An 18,444-nucleotide genomic window follows, 5' to 3' on the forward strand; every position below is an offset into this window, starting at 1 on the left:
GATAGATGGCTAGGATGGAATTTGAAGTGGTCGGCTGTAGGATGTACACCTTTGGTGCAGAATGTCTGGGGTATTCCCAAACCTACAGGTCTGGCTAAAGGTCAAAGGTCAGGTTAGAATGGACCGACCTTGATCTCGAGCGGTGAAAGTGTAGTTTAAGCCTGGCTATACCACCGTAGGTCTTGGAGGTTATTGTGATTGTTCTGTTATCACAACATTCCTCTCCTTTTAACTGTGTTTCCTTTACTAAATGTACTCATTTCAAACGCGGCACGGACGAACGTCACTGTTGTGTCGCAGGGCGCAGATATGAACGCCGTGTCTGCCGCTCCAGACGTTCTGAATTCTGACGGGCTCTGCCGTAATAGCCGATAAGTCCCGTCTGTCTGGGGTGACAGGGTTAGACACCAAAAAAGAACGTCAAATATGTATCTTCAAGCACCTCTGAGAATTGCCCGGATGGGCCCTCAAACCATACCGACCCCCCCCGACCCCCGCTCCCCCCCACTGCACTCCCACACCCTCGCTGTGGTAATTGATGAATCGCATGCCCATCAGTCTCATGCCACCGTGGAAAGAGGCCATGGCAGTGGACGGATTCTCCAGGATTAGCATGGGCTCAGCCAGCCTCTTGGTGACTGCGCTATTCTGAGAGTCTGAGTGGCTTCGCATGAATCCAGACACTGCTGTCTTAAGCCACGTTTCTATGGAACGCCCATTTCAGCGGACTTGGTCATTATATGTAGGGGTATAAAAAAAAACCCAAAAAACGGGCCGACCGGTTTCAGGATTTCGAGCCAACTTCTGCTCCTTTATTTTCTTTTGAATGACTTAATTGGCTCGATGGTAACTCGATCTGACACGTACAGGACAGGAGGGAACCGGTGCAGTTTATAGAGCTTTGGTAATTGCTTGGAACAAAGAACCCAGCAAAAAGACTAGCTCTCCAAGACCAAAGTTGTGCACCCATGGTTATATGCAAATGCAGGAGCATTGCTGTAGCCACTCACAGCATTGTAGCTGAGTCAGAGGTGAGGTAGTGAATAATCACGTGGGAATCTACAGCTGCTTCAGATTCAGAGGTGAGATAGTGAATAATCACGTGGGAATTTACAGCTGCTTCAGATTCAGAGGTGAGATAAATAATAATAATAATAATAATAATAATAATAATAATAATAATAATAATACATTTTATTTGAAGTGGCACCTTTCTAGACACTCAAGGTCACCTTACATTGGGCAAAATACAAAATAATGTGTATTTTGTACAGAAAATGTGAATAATCACATGGGAATCTACAGCTGCTTCAGATTCAGAGGTGAGATAGTGAATAATCATTTGGGAATCTACAGCTTCAGATGTATCTCATTCAGCTCAGCAGAGCTGCAAACATCGTGTACACACACATCAGATGAAAACAAGGGTCTGCCCCATTGAGCAGACACAAGATTACTGCAGGTAAGCTCTGTAACTGCCAGAGTCCGAGCATGTCAGAGCGCAACACAATAAGCCACCTGTCAACCTGTCGCATTTCATTTCAGTCAATCGATAAAATGCATTTAATTTATTGTGTTGTGTTGAATGCACAATTAATTCATTGAATTTCAGTTCACATTGTGTGTGTATGTGTGTGCATATGCGTACATAAACATAGGACAAACATCAAAATCCACTCCAGTTCAAATTCAAGTTTTTGGAAAACATTGTGCTGATAAATGTAAGTCGATTAAATGAACACGCTATTCTCAGTGACAGTGAAAGTCTATGATATTATGTGTGGTATGACATCAGTATGTGACAAAGGTGTGTGTGCGTGCGTGCCTGCGTGTGTGTGTGTGCGTGCGTGTGTGAAAAAGGTTTTGTGGTGCGATCAGTTCAGATTCAGATTCAGGAAAGCTTGCCAGTTCATAAACTTTTAACAGAATACATTTCTGGCTTTCAGTTCAGTCCAACCAAACCTATTACACATACCAGCTCCACCCACTGACGGTTTGCTTTGTTGTGGCCTGGTTTATTCACAGTATAAACGTTAATAACGCAGGTTGCTGTAATCACCACAGATTCTTTGGTTGCTTCCCTGGCAATATTTACAAAGATGTTTAAAATATTTGTAATATCTATGTTTCCCAGTAGACGATACTACCTTCAAATGATTCATGAAGTCATAAAAAAAAAAGGTCAAAACATAGCCTACCCTAAATCGAATTGTTTGATGCAACTCATGTGCACGACAAAGTTCCGTGCAGATTTCAACTGTGTATAATCAATCGTAATCAGACTTTGATGTAGGCCTACGGTGAACAGCAGTTTAGACATTTTTATTAGGTCAAAGTTAATTTCTAAACCGCACGATGGCGCTTGCAGCGTGTAGGAATTCGAAAATTCTATGGCGTCAGTGCGCCGCTCGACCATTGTCGGTACTGTGCGGAGAGAATCTCGGATGCAATAACCGCATATAAAATAACGTGATATACGCTTATGTGTGATATTTCAGGTCAAAACTATTGTTGGTAATTGTTTGCCGTTTGTAAATATACAACTATATACACATTAGAATGTTCACAGGCGTTCACTAGCGGCAGATTAAGGAACAAATTATTGTTTTCAAGTCAAGGTCAAGTAAAGCTACCTAGTGCCTACGCCACCAACAACCTAAGCAGGTAGGCTAAATCAAAGGCCGGCACGGTGCCAGTTTGATAGGAGTATAGAAGCACAAACTTGATGGCTTCCCTGATCACACAACAAATTTGGGGAGAAAATATTGTTGCTTCGTTAATCAATAAACCTAGCTTTTTAAAATAACTGGACTCTGAGTAAAATAGGCTAGTTTGGGACCACATTATATGTCACGTTTAATTTCTGTGAAGCATAGGGTTCTACTGTTGTGCTGGTATCTAGTTGCCGTTCACTTGTTGTCATGACTTTGGCCTTCTTGAAATCTGAAATACATGCACTGACGTTTTTTTAAAGTTTTTTTTAAACTTATTTATTTATTCGTTCGCCTTTCAGCAGCGGCACAAATAGACGTTTAAGGTATGCTGGCTAAGGCCCAGTTTATTTAATCCGTTGAACCATGGCCCAGTTCACAAGGATGTGTTTGTACATGACTGTTCGTGTTTTCAAGGGCCGCCCAACCCAGGAACGTTATGGAAATAAAAAAGAGAGAGAGAGAAAAGAAAATTAGGACGCTCCTGTGGCCTATATAGCATTACACTTGTGATTATTCGAAATTTGTCTGCGCGGTTTGCAAAGACATAAATGACACTGTTAATTCAAAGTTTTCGAATCATGCGCGAGCATATAATTACGTGTCTGTGCGTTATATCGTGTTGTGCACGGAAAAACACGGGGAGGTTGGAACCAATTGTTTTTTTGTTTTGGTTTTTTTTTTTCGTTAAAAAGGAGCACCTTCAACAAAATAATTACATTCTCTCATACAGTAGGTTGTCTTGAGTCTTCACACGCAGAAATGACGCTTTGGATAATTACACGCTTGTTTGAGCTGGAAGTAGTGCCAGCGAATGAACGTCATGTCCACTAGGGGGCGGACGGTTATCAGAGTTCCCCCTCCCTTTGGTTTCTCTGAAGACCTGAGAATTGACAGGGACATGCGCAAAAGGGTGATCTTAACTCAAGGAGGAAACCGTGGAAGAGGAAACCGTGGAAAAGGATTCTTTTGTAACCTGCATTTTCTTTACATTTGTGAGCAACATTGACTGTTATTATGTCATTAGCAAGTAATTCAGCATACATTTTCATCTTTAATGACTGACAAAAACGTGAACCCTGTATCGCTTATGAAACTAAATCACAGATTGTATTACACATTACTTATGATGCAAGGTTTCTTGAATTGTGGGTTTACATTAATGTAAACCTAAGTGTGCTCAAGTATGAGTGGGTGTTGTTACCCCTCATTTTACTTGAATTTAATTGAATTAGTCCCCTCCATGCTCCATGTCATATAGCTCTGACACGTTCAGCTGTGCTCTTCAGGTTTTTATCCTCTTCTCCTCACACGGTTACATCATATCTTGCTGGTCCAGAGTTTTCTGCTTACACTGTCACTCATGCTTTCTCGGATACCCCCTCTTTTTACGCTCACAAACACACACACACACACACACGGACACCTTGTTACACACAGACACCCTAGCACTGACACACATGCACACACACGCATACACACACAAACACACACACATGCAAGCAAGCATGCACACACACACACACACACACACACATGGCCACCTTGTTACACACAGACACCCTGGCACTGATACACATGCACACACACACACACACACACACACACACACGGCCACCTTGTTACACACAGACACCCTGGCGCTGATACACATGCACACACACACACACACACATCTGGGTCTCTCAGCATTGTTCTGGGTGGTGATGAGTGGGTTAATCCTGATGTGTAGCTGGTGTGTGTCTGCCTGCACTATTGTTTTCAGTGCCGGCTGCGGTGTTCCGCCAACCCCCCACCCCAACACAACCGCCTCACTGCTTCATGGACAATGACCCATTGTCTGTTTGAGTGGTGGATTATTGTTGTTGTTGTCATTAAATGATTATTTTGTTCTTCTGGAAACCAGCAGATCCTTCCCGATGGGTTTACACAGTTAAAACGGGGGAAGGTGCTACTGAACCATCTGTTAAATGTTCAACGCATGTGAAATGTTCTCAGTTTTATAGCTAAATGTTAACCCTTATATTCCTCCAAAGGGTTGGAGCTCTTGGCTGTTCTAGAACTCCACTGAACAATTACCAGAATGTTCGGTTAAGGACATTTTACTCACATATTTTTGTAATCTCACATCTTAAAGAATTAAAGACCTTCACTTACAGTTTGATTGTTCTGCTGTGTAGTGCATTTTGGCAGAGTGATAATTGTTTCAGGATTACAGCATTCGACTTTGAACTTGTGCTGCAGTTAGCTGGAAATAATATCCTAACAACCACATAGGATGGGTGTTTACTCAGCAATGGTGCAGTAATTGCTCTATATATAAAGGCAACGTGAGAGGTACTCTGGGCAAAGAGGCTATGAAAAGTGAAAAAATTTAAAAAAGAAACAAAATTACTGGAAGTATGAACGCATGGTTCAGTTTTATTTGGCTGTGTTTTGACATTCAAAAGTTTCTTTAAGGTCTGAAAAATTGGGAGAAGCAGCACACATAATACATGGAATAATCAAATTATTACAGACTTATCAAAGGATGACATGATGATATATCTAATGGAATGGACATGGACTCTACAGTCTACAGGAATTATGGAAATGAGTGGCATACCGTATCTATAAAGCTGTTTAGATAAGAGCGGTAGCCCTCTGCACAGCCCTGTGATGTAGAACAGTACAGTATTAAACTGAAGATTAACTGTCCCGAGACACAATGTTCACTGTACATACTGTTATTGCAATGGGTTGTGCTTCCCTGTTGAACTGGGTGCCCATTAATGGTAGCATGGGGGGTGTCATTTTTAAAACTTGCATTAAAGTGCACATCTAGTATGCAATACCAACATGATAGTTACAAATGATATTAGATATTGAGTTGTGCGTTTTGCGAAATGTGGTTGAAGTTTTTCTCACAGGAAGAGACTTTCACCTTGAGAGACTAATGTTCCCTCACTGCTGATTGGTTAGTTCAGGTTCACCATCCATTACAGTGGGCTCATCCCATCCAATTATTTTTCTCCTTGTTTTTTTTCTTCTTTTTTTTTATTTTATTTTTTTTATTTTTTTCCTTGCTCCTGACTGAGAAATCGATTGAGGTCCATCATCTTTAAGGACAATCTAGCCTGTTAAATGCTCCTTCTAGGAGCTAGAAGTTGGGAGCTCCCGATCTTTCCTGTTAGCAAGAAAACGTCAGCGCATCCTTTGTGGAAGTATTTTTACGGAAAGCCTGACGTACAGTATAAATTCACCTTTCCCTATCTGCCACATCTGTAACTGACCTGTGGATCCACCTCTCCCCATCTGCCACCTCTGTAACTGACCTGTGGATCCACCTCTCCCCATCTGCCACGTCTGTAACTAACCTGTGGATCCACCTCTCCCCAACTGCCACGTCTGTAACTGACCTGTGGATCCACCTCTCCCCATCTGCCACATCTGTAACTGACCTGTGGATCCACCTCTCCCCATCTGCCATGTCTGTAACTGACATGGCTTTGAACTGAACTTAGAAGGAGCGAGGACATTCCATTTGCCTAATGAGGGGCGGAGCTAGCAGTAGATAAAAGAGCGAGAAAAAAGATGACAAAAATAAGGGATTGGAATGAGCCCCCGTGACGCTAAGCTCTTGTGCCTCTATCTGTGGTCACATCGTGTTCTGCAGAGGAATGCTGGGAGTGAGTGAAGGATGCTGGGAGCGGGGAAATCCACGTGAGCCAGCTGTCCACTGCGTTGGGTTCTGCGGTTTTCCGGAACCTACTGGGAATGTGCCAACGCGCCGGCACCCTGCCCAAACCCGAACCCCTTGGGACCGAAGTTCTTGGCGTAGCACCCTACAGATGGAGAGAGAAACGATGGAGAAGTGAAATAGGCTGCATTCTAATTGGGTGACAATATGTTAATGAGCATACCAACAGCTACTTTGAGGATAGTATTAGGTGTTTCCAAGCAAACAGACATACAATGCAGATGCTTGGTATGTCTAATCAAATACTTCCCTGTTGTTTATACAGAAACCCTGAGTGCCTGTCCTTTTTACTTACTTACTGTATAGCTGGGCAATAGTGATTTGAATATCAGGTGCATTATATGTGCTTAACGTATTCTGTCTTGTTCCTTGTCTAAAGCAATGTCATATTCATATTACAGGAAGAGGAAGTGTATGTCATTGAGAGGTGACAGAAAGAGGAGGTATGTGGCAGTGACAGGAAGAGGAAGTGTGTGGCAGTGACAGGAAGAGGAAGTGTGTTGCAGGGACAGGAAGAGGAAGTTGTCACATGGACAGGAAGAGGAAGTGTGTTGCAGTGACAGGAAGAGGAAGTGTGTTGCAGTGACAGGAAGAGGAAGTGTGTTGCAGGGACAGGAAGAGGAAGTGTGTTGTAGTGACAGGAAGAGGAAGTGTGTTGTAGTGACAGGAAGAGGAAGTGTGTACAGGGACAGGAAGAGGAAGTGTGTGGCAGTGACAGGAAGAGGAAGTGTGTACAGGGACAGGAAGAGGAAGTGTGTACAGGGACAGGAAGAGGAAGTGTGTGGCAGTGACAGGAAGAGGAAGTGTATGCCAATGACAGGAAGAGGAAGTGTGTGGCACTGACAGGAAGAGGAAGTGTGTGGCAGTGACAGGAAGAGGAAGTGTGTCACAGGGACAGGAAGAGGAAGTGTGTCACAGGGACAGAAAAAGGAAGAGTGTGGCAGTGTTGTGTCCAGGGGAGACCTTTGCAGTAGATTTCTCCATCTCTGTCAGCTAGGGTGGTGGACTCCAGGCCCTTCCCACAGTTGGCACAGCGGAAACAGCTCTTGTGCCAGGACTGAGGATAGAAGCAGTGACATCATCAGGGCAGGAACAGGAGGGTTCATAAATGAGTAATTGCAAAAGGTAGCATTTAGTGACTTTTACGTAGTTGCCAAACTAGTCATCTTTTTGGCAGTGTGCTATTGTAGTTAGAGAACTGCACTTGTAAGTCAAAGGTTGTGGGTTCGATTCCCAGCTGCGATGCTACTGCTGTACCCTTGGGAAAGGTACTTCATCGTGAATCCCTTCAGTGAGACATCCAACTGTGTGAATGGACTGTAAGTAAAATGAAAGCTATGTAAGACACCCTGTGCTACATGCAACGAAGCGGCATGCTACGCAGCTGCCCGCGCACAGCTCCACCGTTAGTGCTGGCAGGCCTGTTGCTATGGCGACCCCCAATGAGTTTCTTGGCTTGTCGCTTACGTTTCCGCCCCCCACCACCTTCTCGGCAGCGTAGACGGTCTTGCCACAGCGGGGGCAAACATCCGAGCCCGCGGACTTCTGGGTAAACTTCGCGGCGTTGGGGTTGGGGTTGGTGGTGGGGCGGTGTGGGGCCGGCCTGGGGGGGGAGGGAGGAGAAATGTTCCATCATGCAATGCAAAATGCAAGGGTTCCTCTCCTGTATAATCTATGTAACTGGAGCCCCCAACCCAGTTCCTGGAGATCTACCATCCTATAGGTTTTCACTCCAACCCTAAGAAAGCACACCTCATTCAACTGCTAGAGCAGGGCTGCCCAACCCTGTCCCTGGAGAGCTATTTTGGCTACATCAGCATTCACTCACAGAAACACACACACGTAGCCTTATTGGCGAGAAGGAAGGATTGAGGGCCTTACTCGTCGTGTTTGATTCCAAGCGATTCGCCCGTGTCCATGCTCAGGGTGCCGGCTCCTCCCCCGAATCCGTAGCCTTTTGGCCCATACTTCTTGCCGTAGCAGGACTTGCAGAAGATCTCGTCCATGTGCACGGCCACCGTGGTGCTGTCCAGGTTCTTCTTGCACACCACTGAGAGCAAACGGCAGTCGCTGTGTGCTTATCAGAGCGTCGCGTGGAAGGCAGCTCCAGGTACACGAGCCATTCCAAGCCAACTCCAGGAGGTTGCACCACAGCGCCCGTTGAATTTCTTTCCTTATTCTGTGTCTTACTAGATAATGATGAGATCTAGAATTCCAGGAAATGTGAGCTTCATACGCCATTTTGCAAGTTCACCGGGTGTTGTGATGAAAAAGCGTCACCGCACAACATTTTTTTTTTGCGGTCCATAACTTTGTAAGTATATCTGGTCACAAAATGGAGCTCAAATTTCTAATTTTCCTGCAATTCCTTTGCTGTCGTGCAACCTCCTTGAGTTGGCATGGAATATGTCTTCCTAATAAAGTGATCACTAAGTGTGTGTGTGTGTGTGTGTGTGTATATATATTACATTACACACATGCAGACATACAGTCAGGTCCAGAATTATTGGCACCCTTGAGAAATGCGCAAAAATACTGTAAACAAAAAAGAAAGAAAGAAAAAAAAATACAGTTATTGACATTAACCAGACGTGTTGGAAAATAAAGTTAAGTAATGATTCAGTTGAATGAAGTCTTACATTTTTCAAATAAAAATATTCTGCAAAAATCCCTGGTTTAATACTTTGTGCAAATAGCCATGGCAAATATGACAGCATTCGTCTTTTTCTATAATAAGCTTAGAGAACACATTTGGAGGGATTTTTTGACAATTCCTCCATGCAGAACTAAAATCTAAAATCATTGATATTCTTGAGTTTGTGCTTATGGACCCCTCACACCCCAGGAGTTTGATGGTATTTAAGTCTGGAGACTGAGATGGCGACTGCAGAACATGGATGTTATTTTCACTTAACAGCTTTGTGTGGATTTTGATCTAAGTTTGGAATCATTGTCTGGCAGGACAATTGACCTATGACGGAAGCTTCCTAGCAGAAACCAGATTACTTCATTTAATTTATTATGCCATTGATCTGAAAATAGTGCCCCTGAATCACTCGCAACAGAATATCTCCAAAACACCAATGACCCACCACATTTGGTGGCTTTGTTTGGGTCTACTGGTCCCCTTAGAGAGACAACTGCTTTTACCACCTGGGCCTTACCAGCTGAGCCAATGTCGCCCATTGGGTTCTGGGACTGGGGGGGAAAGACTGATGGTTTGTATTTTGAACTAGTTTTTCCTTCCCCTGTGGTGGACCTGTGGCTTGCATCTTTATTTTACATTTCAAGGTTTTTATTGGTTTTTCTATTCAGACACTGGAAGGAAGGGTAACAGTCTCCTAGGGCGATATTGTCCAAGGTGAGAGGGTAGCTTGAGTGCAAACCTTAATTGTCTTTCTGTGATATTTACTTGTGTATTAGGATGTTTAGTTTGGCTAGGTAAGCAGTGTTTGGCTAGGTAAGCGGTTTGTTCATACATTTGCATGCTGCGGTATACGATTAAATAAATAAATAAATAAAAATCATCTGATCAAATAGGCCCTGGTCCTTATCTTTGTATCAAGTAGCAGTTAAAATTGTACTTCCCTCTCAGCGCACTTATCCCTGGTTATGGGTATGCACTTTGCACTTTGTTGCACGTCGCTCTGGATAAGAGTGTCTGCCAAATGCCATTAATGTAATGTAATGTACTGTTCAAAGAATGGTATAAGCAGTCAGATTTTACTGAAACTGTCCCTCCCTTACAATACCAAACCTACACCCATGGTTGACGGTGTCACTTTGATGTGACCATATGCTCATAAGTTCTGGTTAGTGAAGGCAGTGGAAGGTATCAAGTGTGTATCTCTGAGGAACAACAGAAAGACCAAAGAGAAGCCATTGAAATGGCAGGAGAAAGTATTTTTTTTTTATTGCTTTTGTCCTTCTGTTCATTCATGAAAATGAATGTACCCAGGGGTGGAATTCCTTTTACTAGGCTGGAAATAAAATAGGCAGAATTAACTCACTGGCATTGTTGTAGTTTAATTGTAGCCGTTGAATTAATGTTGAATTATTGTACCATTGATCCCAAACAAACAGCAGTGCTCTCTTTCTTCTTAATTATGTTCCAAACAGTTCATTTTGGTAAGCCTTTTGTTTGGCCTATGTCTCTCACGGTTAAAAAATATATATAAATAAATATTTTTTTTATATATATATTTCTCAGTGTTAAAATCGCATCCTTGATTTTCATTGGCACAACTCTGTTCCTTATGTTGGCAAATGCCAATAACCAAGGCAATAAAAAGCCTAGAATCAAGACTGGATACTGAAAGCTCTTTTATACCTGCACTAAGGAAGTGATTGAATATACCCGACTAATCCGTAACAGCTGAGAAGCCAACTGTCCAATTAAAGGTGACAGTCTGCACTTAAATGTCATATTCATGGTTACATTTCTAATCCAATGTGGTTAGCCAGATTAAGAACCGCACAACCGTTGTGCCCTTCAGCTTAGTCTATGCATATGCATATATTATGGAATGTTAGGGCAAGATGTTATTTCAGAATCGGAGCATGTTTCCAGTTCTGTACCATTTAGATACAGATAAGATCCGCAAAGCTGTTGGGCCCTTGAGCAAGGCACTTAACCCTGCATTGCTTCAGGGGAGGATTGTCTCCTGCTTAGTCTAATCAACTGTACGTCGGGTGTGGAGGGTCGGGTGAAATTTCTGACGTTGGTTTTCCGGGCAGGTCATATCTGACTTTTGATTTTTCCATGGGTCATATCTCAGCTAAAGTCATAATGTCATGCATAATGTTCATCTGTATATATGAGCAAGTGCTCTATTTCCAGTTTGAATCACTTGGCGACAGGAGCCACCTGAATCAGTATTTTGGCCTCGTCATGTCGATTAGAGGCGATTCTGAATTTATATTGTTGTTGGCAACCTGCTGCCCACCACCTGGTCCATAACCCAAAATGACCCAATAGTTTAAGAAACGTTGATTCATAAGTGTCTCTATGTGAGAAAGGAGCTGGATTTGTTATTTGAGAACACAAGAGAAATGGACCTTCGGGATGCCTGTGGCTGGGCCTTTTGGGTCTTTATAAACAAGCTGTTCAAGGGCCGTTTGCTCGGTCCGTCCGTCCGGAACGTTTTCCCAAGGCTTCGTTACGGAGAAAATACTCTGTGACTTTTTCGAGAACGCTGTGCGTAGACTCCCAAGAATCACATTAGCAATATTTCCGAGTGACTTTAAAAGACGGATAACGTAGTGATGTTCCCTTCATTTCCATTGCCGTCCTGCCACTGAGCCTCTTAGATACAGTAGATGATAATGGATTTTGCATTTTTACTTGACTGAAGTTTAGAGTGAAAGGGAGACACTCCAATAATGTCAACCGTACCATCTCACTGGACATGAGGGGGAAGCGGAGGATTATTGAGCCAGGGAAACCGAGGGATGTTTCCATGACCAGGTTAAATGAGGCCGGCTGGGAATTTAGGCAGGGTATTGAGGAACCCCCTCCACCTATACTTTGTGATTGATACTGCGGGATGTTTAAGAACCACGGCAGTCAGATAGTGAAATTTAGTGCCAGGTTCCCTTCCATAATGTTAACGTTATCATCAAAGCGTAATAAAGATTAACACCTTGTGAGGGCTCACAAGTGGACACTCTCTCTTACTGCTGAGGAACATTATTGTGAGGAACATACATTACATTACAGTACAGTACAGTTATTAAGCTGACCCCTTTATCCAAGGCAACTCACAGTTGATTAGACTAAGCCGGGAGCAATGCAGGGTTAAGGGCCTCATTCAAGGAGCCAATAGCTGTGTGGATCTTATTGTGGCTACACTGGACCACCAACCTTCCGGGTCCCAGTGGTGTGCCTCAGACACTAGGCGATGGCACCTTAGCCACGAGGCTACATGCTGCCCTGCGGATTGCAGGCTGCAGTGGAGCTGTTCACTTACTGCAGAGGAAGCAGGACTTGTGGAAGCTCTTGCCCTCACACTGGACCTCCTCGGCAAAGTACACCGTCTTCTGGCAGCAGCCGCACTTGTTTCCTCCTCCAAACGGCATCCTGGGGTGACGAGGGTGTAAAGGGCCAATCACAGAAGTGCAGATCCCAAACCGCTGATCGCATAGCACCAATCACTAAGCACCGATCACAAAACGCTAGTCACAAAGCACCAATCACTAAGCACCGATCACACATCATCAGTCACAAAGCACCAATCACACATCATCAGTCACTAAGCACCAATCACACATCATCAGTCACTAAGCACCAATCACACATCATCAGTCACTAAGCACCAATCACACATCATCAGTCACAAAGCACCAATCACACATCATCAGTCACAAAGCACCAATCACACATCATCAGTCACGAAGCACCAATCACAAAGCACCGATCACACATTATCAGTTACAAACTGCCAATCACTGTGGGGCCTCATATCGATTCCCCGTCTCTTTCACTCCATCAGGAAGGGTAGCTTTTAAAGCTTGCCAGGGCAATGCAAGAGAACTGTTTTTTTTTTTGCTTTTTTTTCAAGAAGTACCAAACCAAGAAACAAGGTGGCGTTGATAAGGGCATCTTATAAACACAGTAAAACCCCAGCAATAATGCAGATTCGGAAATAAAGCAAACACAAACCAGGGGACTGCCACAGGAACAATATCATCATCAAAAAAAGGTGTTCACACCCTGTGTGTACTGAACAACTGAAATCTCAAAAAAAGTTTAAAACCCAAATTGTCTGCCCCCCAAATGCTTATGGCCCTAAATGTTAGCATAGGCCAGTGGTCCTCAGTCCTGGTCCTGGAGAGCCACAGGGTATGCTGGGGTCCTCAGTCCTGGTCCTGGAGAGCCACAGGGTATGCTGGGGTCCTCAGTCCTGGTCCTGGTCCTAGAGAGCCGCAGGGTGTGCTGGTTTTTGTTTTCACCATAATATCAGCAACCAATTCAGACCCAAAAAACCAGGTGTGATGATTTACCTGTAATTCACTGCTTCACTTGATCAATTAAGTGCTGACTAGCAACAAAAGCCAGCACACCCTGCGGCTCTGCAGGACCAGGAGTGAGGGCCACTGGCATTGTTTGTTTATGCCAGCAGCTGACTCTGAGTGTACGGTTGTCCTTGATGCCCCTACTGGTGCTCAGCTGGTACTGCAACACCGCTTCTGATTTTTCAGCCCCTCCCAGCTCTACTGCCTCACTCATCCCACAGCACGGTCTGTTTTAGGGAGGTATATCAGACACCCCTCATGGCCTTATTAGGAGATTATAGCCATTGCCTGGCCTCAGGGAACCCACTGTACAGTCTCCCCACAGTGAATTGCTCTGTGAGTGAACTAAAATGTTCTCTGTATTCATTTAGAACATCTTCGGTGACGTTGTGTGCCATATGTGCTGAAAGATGCGATTTATCCTTCGCCTACAGAATGCAGTTGTAACCTGGCTCAGTTCTTTAGTAAGGTGATGACTTTTTTTAGATATTTATATTCGCTTTCTCATTCATAGACTTCTCACACTTGCAGATTTATTTTTCATAATGCCATTTATCTGCCCATCACAGATACAATTAGCTGTAAAAAAAAAAAAAAAATGTATTCAGTAAAGTAAAAACACAGGCCTCTAGTGGCATATTCAGCGATTTTTGTGCAGGATGCACTGGAGAAACTAAAAGCTCTAAACCTCTTGAGAATTAAATTAGACAGTTGGGTACTTTTGAGTGTATACTGGGGATAATGGCTCTTGCTTTAGTCTCCCGTCTGTGCGTTTCTGGTGTGAAGTGGTGACTCGCTGTCCTGAGCTGCCTTGTGCAGGCATCGCTGAGCACCATGGAGCACTGCTATAAAAGGGAAGGTATTTATCTCCGCGGATGAAAGAATGAATAAAACATTGTAGTCCACTGTCGGGAACTCCTTAACGGCAATAAAGCTGCGTTTTCATCATGATTAACGGCACGGTAGGCAAATAGATTATTTTATGAACCACTTGGAACAAAATGGCTCTTAGTTGTCCTTGAGACTACTAGGGTTCTTGAACCTAGTGATTGCGACGCAGCCAGTAGGATGGTTTCTCTGCTCTAGATGAATTTCAAGCATCAGCTTTGAGCTGAGCTGCTTGTTTTGATCTGTTTTAGTCATCAATGCCACCCATTCTGCCAGCACTCCTCTGGATCCCGAGTGCTGCCTGTTAGCACCCTCCTCACACAGACAGGCTCTGTGTCTGCCAGGCCATGGTGTGCGTTACTGGGGCTGACGGCTGAAACGGTGTCCGTTCTGCTCAAAACATCCCGGTAAACTTTAAATCCTCTCCTCTTTCCACACACATGCATTCATGTATCACAGTGGTTCAAGTTTCATGCGATGAATTCCGAACTTAAAATGAACAAGCAGTTGCGTTGAAATGAAACGGCTCAAAAGTGATAATCATAAACTGTATTTTTAATTCACAGTCACCCAACACCTGAGTACTGACCAAGTGAATGAAATGAACGAATGAAATGAAACTTTTGACATTGAACTTCATGATGACACATATTAGCAGAGTTATTTTTTAGTTGTTGTGAGGCTGTGTGTGTGTGCAGCTGCTGTTAGTGGTCATTCACGAGTGTCTGAAAGAGAGGGATTGTGGGTAATCTTGCCCTCTTACCTGTCTGAGGCAGTGGTCTTTCGTGTGCTGTGAGTTTTGTCTCAGTTCAGTGCAAATGTGATGAAGAATGGCAGCACACGGCCACTGGAGATCTGTGTTTAATACAGAGAGACGGGGGGGAGGGAGGGAGGGAGGGAGGGAGAGAGGGAGGGACGGACTGGGAGTGGGAGAAAAGGATGGAGAGGGAGATGGGTGTGAGGGAGTGGCTTTGAGTATCACATCAACATAACTTTCCTATTTTGTCAACACTTGCTTTTTTTTTCCCTCGTAGTCTGTGACGTGTGATGCATGCTTGCTTTCTGTCCAGTGAGGGCTGTACTGTCGTCCCAACTGACTTATCCGAACGTCTGAAGCGCATTTTCAGCACTCGAAACGCCCTCTCTGTTTGGCTGCAGTGTGTGTGTGTTTAAGGGGCAGTCCGAGAGAGTGTAAGAGTGTGGAGCCAGACTTGTCCGTCCATACCCAAGTGAGGAAAAGCATTTTCAGCCGTGTCCCTCTGTTCAACACCTGCTTCCTGTCACAAACAATCCTGCTTCCTGTCACAAACAAAAGGCTGTAGTCCCTCCAAAATCATTTAAGGCACGAAATGCACAGTTTTACAACCTGGTCAGTATAACCAGGCACAAGGACACTGCATAGGCACTGCCCAGTTGGGTATGGAGTTAGTGGCACCATTGTGCAGGCAAATCCTAGACTTTGGGATGAGATGCCATCTTTCAGATTCGACGTTAAACCTCCCACCTAATCATCCCCTGATTCAAATGGCAAAAAAAAAACGTTATTTCCCTCTCCTGCCCAGATGAAGTGTGATGAGAGTTCTGGCACAAAATGGCTGCCGTTGCATCACCCAGGTGGGTGCTACGCATTGGTACTGGTTGAGTTTCCATCTATCCAGACTTTTCAGGAAGATTACCTGGCGGTGGTTCTGTGGAGGCATCTTGTTTGTGATTGGTTATTTTCTATCTGTAGATCTGAGAGCTATCCAATGGTGTGGGACCTGCAGCTAAGGGAGGCCCAGATGAGATTAGCTTCTGCACCTGTGTGTGTTTGCGATGAAGCGTTTCACCGCACAGTTACCACTAAATGGAGCGTAGCTGGGAGACACTGCCGAACTTCCCCCTGTCTCCACGGATCAGACACATCAGCTTCCACCTCCCCGTGGTTCCACCCTGCTCTGCAGAATGGCTTACTTCACTTGCTGCCCCCATAACCTTCTCGGTCATTAAATCAGCTCAATGTCTTCCGTGTTGTGGGTAAGGCATGAAAATGTGATTCCGTAGCAGTTAAAACATATCCTGGCACCTCCCTTAAACCTTGACTACCTCGAGAGATAAAAGAAGAAGTGAATCTTCTTGCACAAAATGGCTGAGCCACTGATTTCATAGCACATTATTTCTGTACGCTGATATTATTTTAATTACCAACCATAAACCCACTGACCCGGAGACCTGAGCTACTTTAAACTGCTGTGACATTTTCTCTGTGAATCTTCCCAAAAACTTTGCTCAGAAAATGAGTGATCTCATGTCATTTCAACTGAATATTTTACACGGGCAGTGTCTACTGGGCAGTATATATTTTTTTACGAGGAAAAATCTCTCTGTCCAATGGAATACAGATGTAGTACATGTCATTATTCTGTTACACACATGAGCAAAAAAGTACATATCAAAGTAGTTTGTAGTGGTTCCTTCTCAATAAAGATTAAAACCAGAAGACCCTGCATTTCTCCAGCGCTGGGGGGATATTCCATCCCCCTCTCGGTATTGAGTGAGCGCTCCGTGATCCTGAACGCTGTAAATTCTCTGGGAATGCCGCCCCCGTGTGCTGAGCGTTTGGGGACGGCTTCTCTTCCTTACAAGGTGTTTGTTATGATGAGCTGCGTCCGGGTGTTTCCACGAAGGATTACTGACTCTCTCCCGGGAGGTCTGCGTTCGACAGGACCGCAGCCCATCGAGTTTACACGGCGCAACCTATCCAGTTTAGACGCACGGACCGCAGACCACGTCTTACGACGGCAGAAACGTCGACTGTGTTCTGACACGCGTTACAGTTTCTCGATATTAGACCTAAGATAGGTATGCGTTGGCCTTTAAACCTTTTCCGAACGAAAATGTCAGGTGTTTAGATATCTCAGAGGTTGTCGGCTTTTGGCCTTTTCCCGCGTGGAAATGTCAGGAGTGTGCTGTCGGAGAACATCGGCAAATGCGCAGTCCGCCACGCTAATTTCACAAGGTAGCTCTTGGATAACCTGCAGAAGTGCTTGTAGTGTTCCCTGTCGCACTGGAAGTGTGTCACTTCACACCTCCGCCTGTAAACAGGTCCGAGTGAAGCCGCTGCATAAGTACATGATTTCATGTGGCAGGAAACCTCTGGAGATTCCAGAGTACCGCCTGCTTTAACGGATACCTCCGTCTGAGGCATCCGGAGGATTAGATGGCATTTGTGCTGCTGCTAAGACGCCGCAGTACTCCCTTGAACTGTAACAGAGGGAGGAGTAACTTTCGTTTGCACCAGTGTCCCAGCTGTTGTGCATCATCTCATTCACACCCCCACACACCCTCCCTGTTTTTGGGGAGGACCAGCTCCTTTGTGGGGTGTGGTCTAGGGGGGAGGTGGGCCCTTCAGACTTTATTGTCCACGCTAGGCGGACATTCGTTTTTTTGGCTTTACATTACCATACCATAGATATACAGACATAAGCGATCTCCACGCACTGTTGAATCTCATTTATATAAAAACATTAACACATTGAAAAAAACAAGATAAATGTGCATAAGACTGCCTCATTACTATCCTTATTGCACATCTGCCATATTTAAAACAAAAATCTGTTGTGTTGTTCTATGACCTGTATTTACCAAAATTCTTTTGATAAAAATCAAATTAAATTTCGCTCCCCTCTGATATTGTCATGTTGGCTGCATACCAACTCTAAAATTCAGCCTGTGCATAGCATCGTAACATGATGGGTATAATGAAAGATATTGTTAACCAAGATATTACAGTACATTACGGGCATTTGGCAAAGTGCATACCCATAACCAGGGAGTGTGCTGAAGGACCCTGGAGGCAACTGCCGTTGTTTTGCGTATGACCACAGATAGTTACCTCATTAGGAGGTTAGAGACAGGACTTATCCACTGTATAGTCTGAATGTAGTTCCTGTAGGCCACAGGGTCTCTCTGTACAGGGTCTGAACGCAGTTTTTAGGACACAGGGTCTCACTGTACAGAGCCTGAACGCAGTTTTTAGGACAGAGGGTCTCACTGGACAGAGTCTGAACGCAGTTTTTAGGACACAGGGTCTCACTGCACAGAGCCTGAACG

At 44.4% G+C, this 18,444-nt stretch overlaps 1 protein-coding gene across 1 annotated transcript; it reads right to left on the bottom strand.

The window, feature by feature from the left end:
- Positions 1-5,746: 5,746 nt before the first annotated feature.
- Positions 5,747-15,233, bottom strand: LOC133110149 (cysteine and glycine-rich protein 1-like). The gene is made up of 6 exons (XM_061220041.1): positions 15,116-15,233; positions 12,420-12,529; positions 8,332-8,500; positions 7,918-8,053; positions 7,414-7,507; positions 5,747-6,535 (listed from the first exon to the last, which is right to left on the bottom strand). Exons 2-6 carry the CDS (start codon positions 12,526-12,528, stop codon positions 6,459-6,461), a joined length of 585 nt encoding a protein of 194 aa, XP_061076025.1. The 5' UTR covers position 12,529; positions 15,116-15,233; the 3' UTR covers positions 5,747-6,458.
- Positions 15,234-18,444: the final 3,211 nt, after the last annotated feature.

Source organism: Conger conger, chromosome 14 (genome assembly GCF_963514075.1).
Source record: "Conger conger chromosome 14, fConCon1.1, whole genome shotgun sequence".
NCBI classification, from domain to species: Eukaryota; Metazoa; Chordata; class Actinopteri; order Anguilliformes; family Congridae; genus Conger; species Conger conger.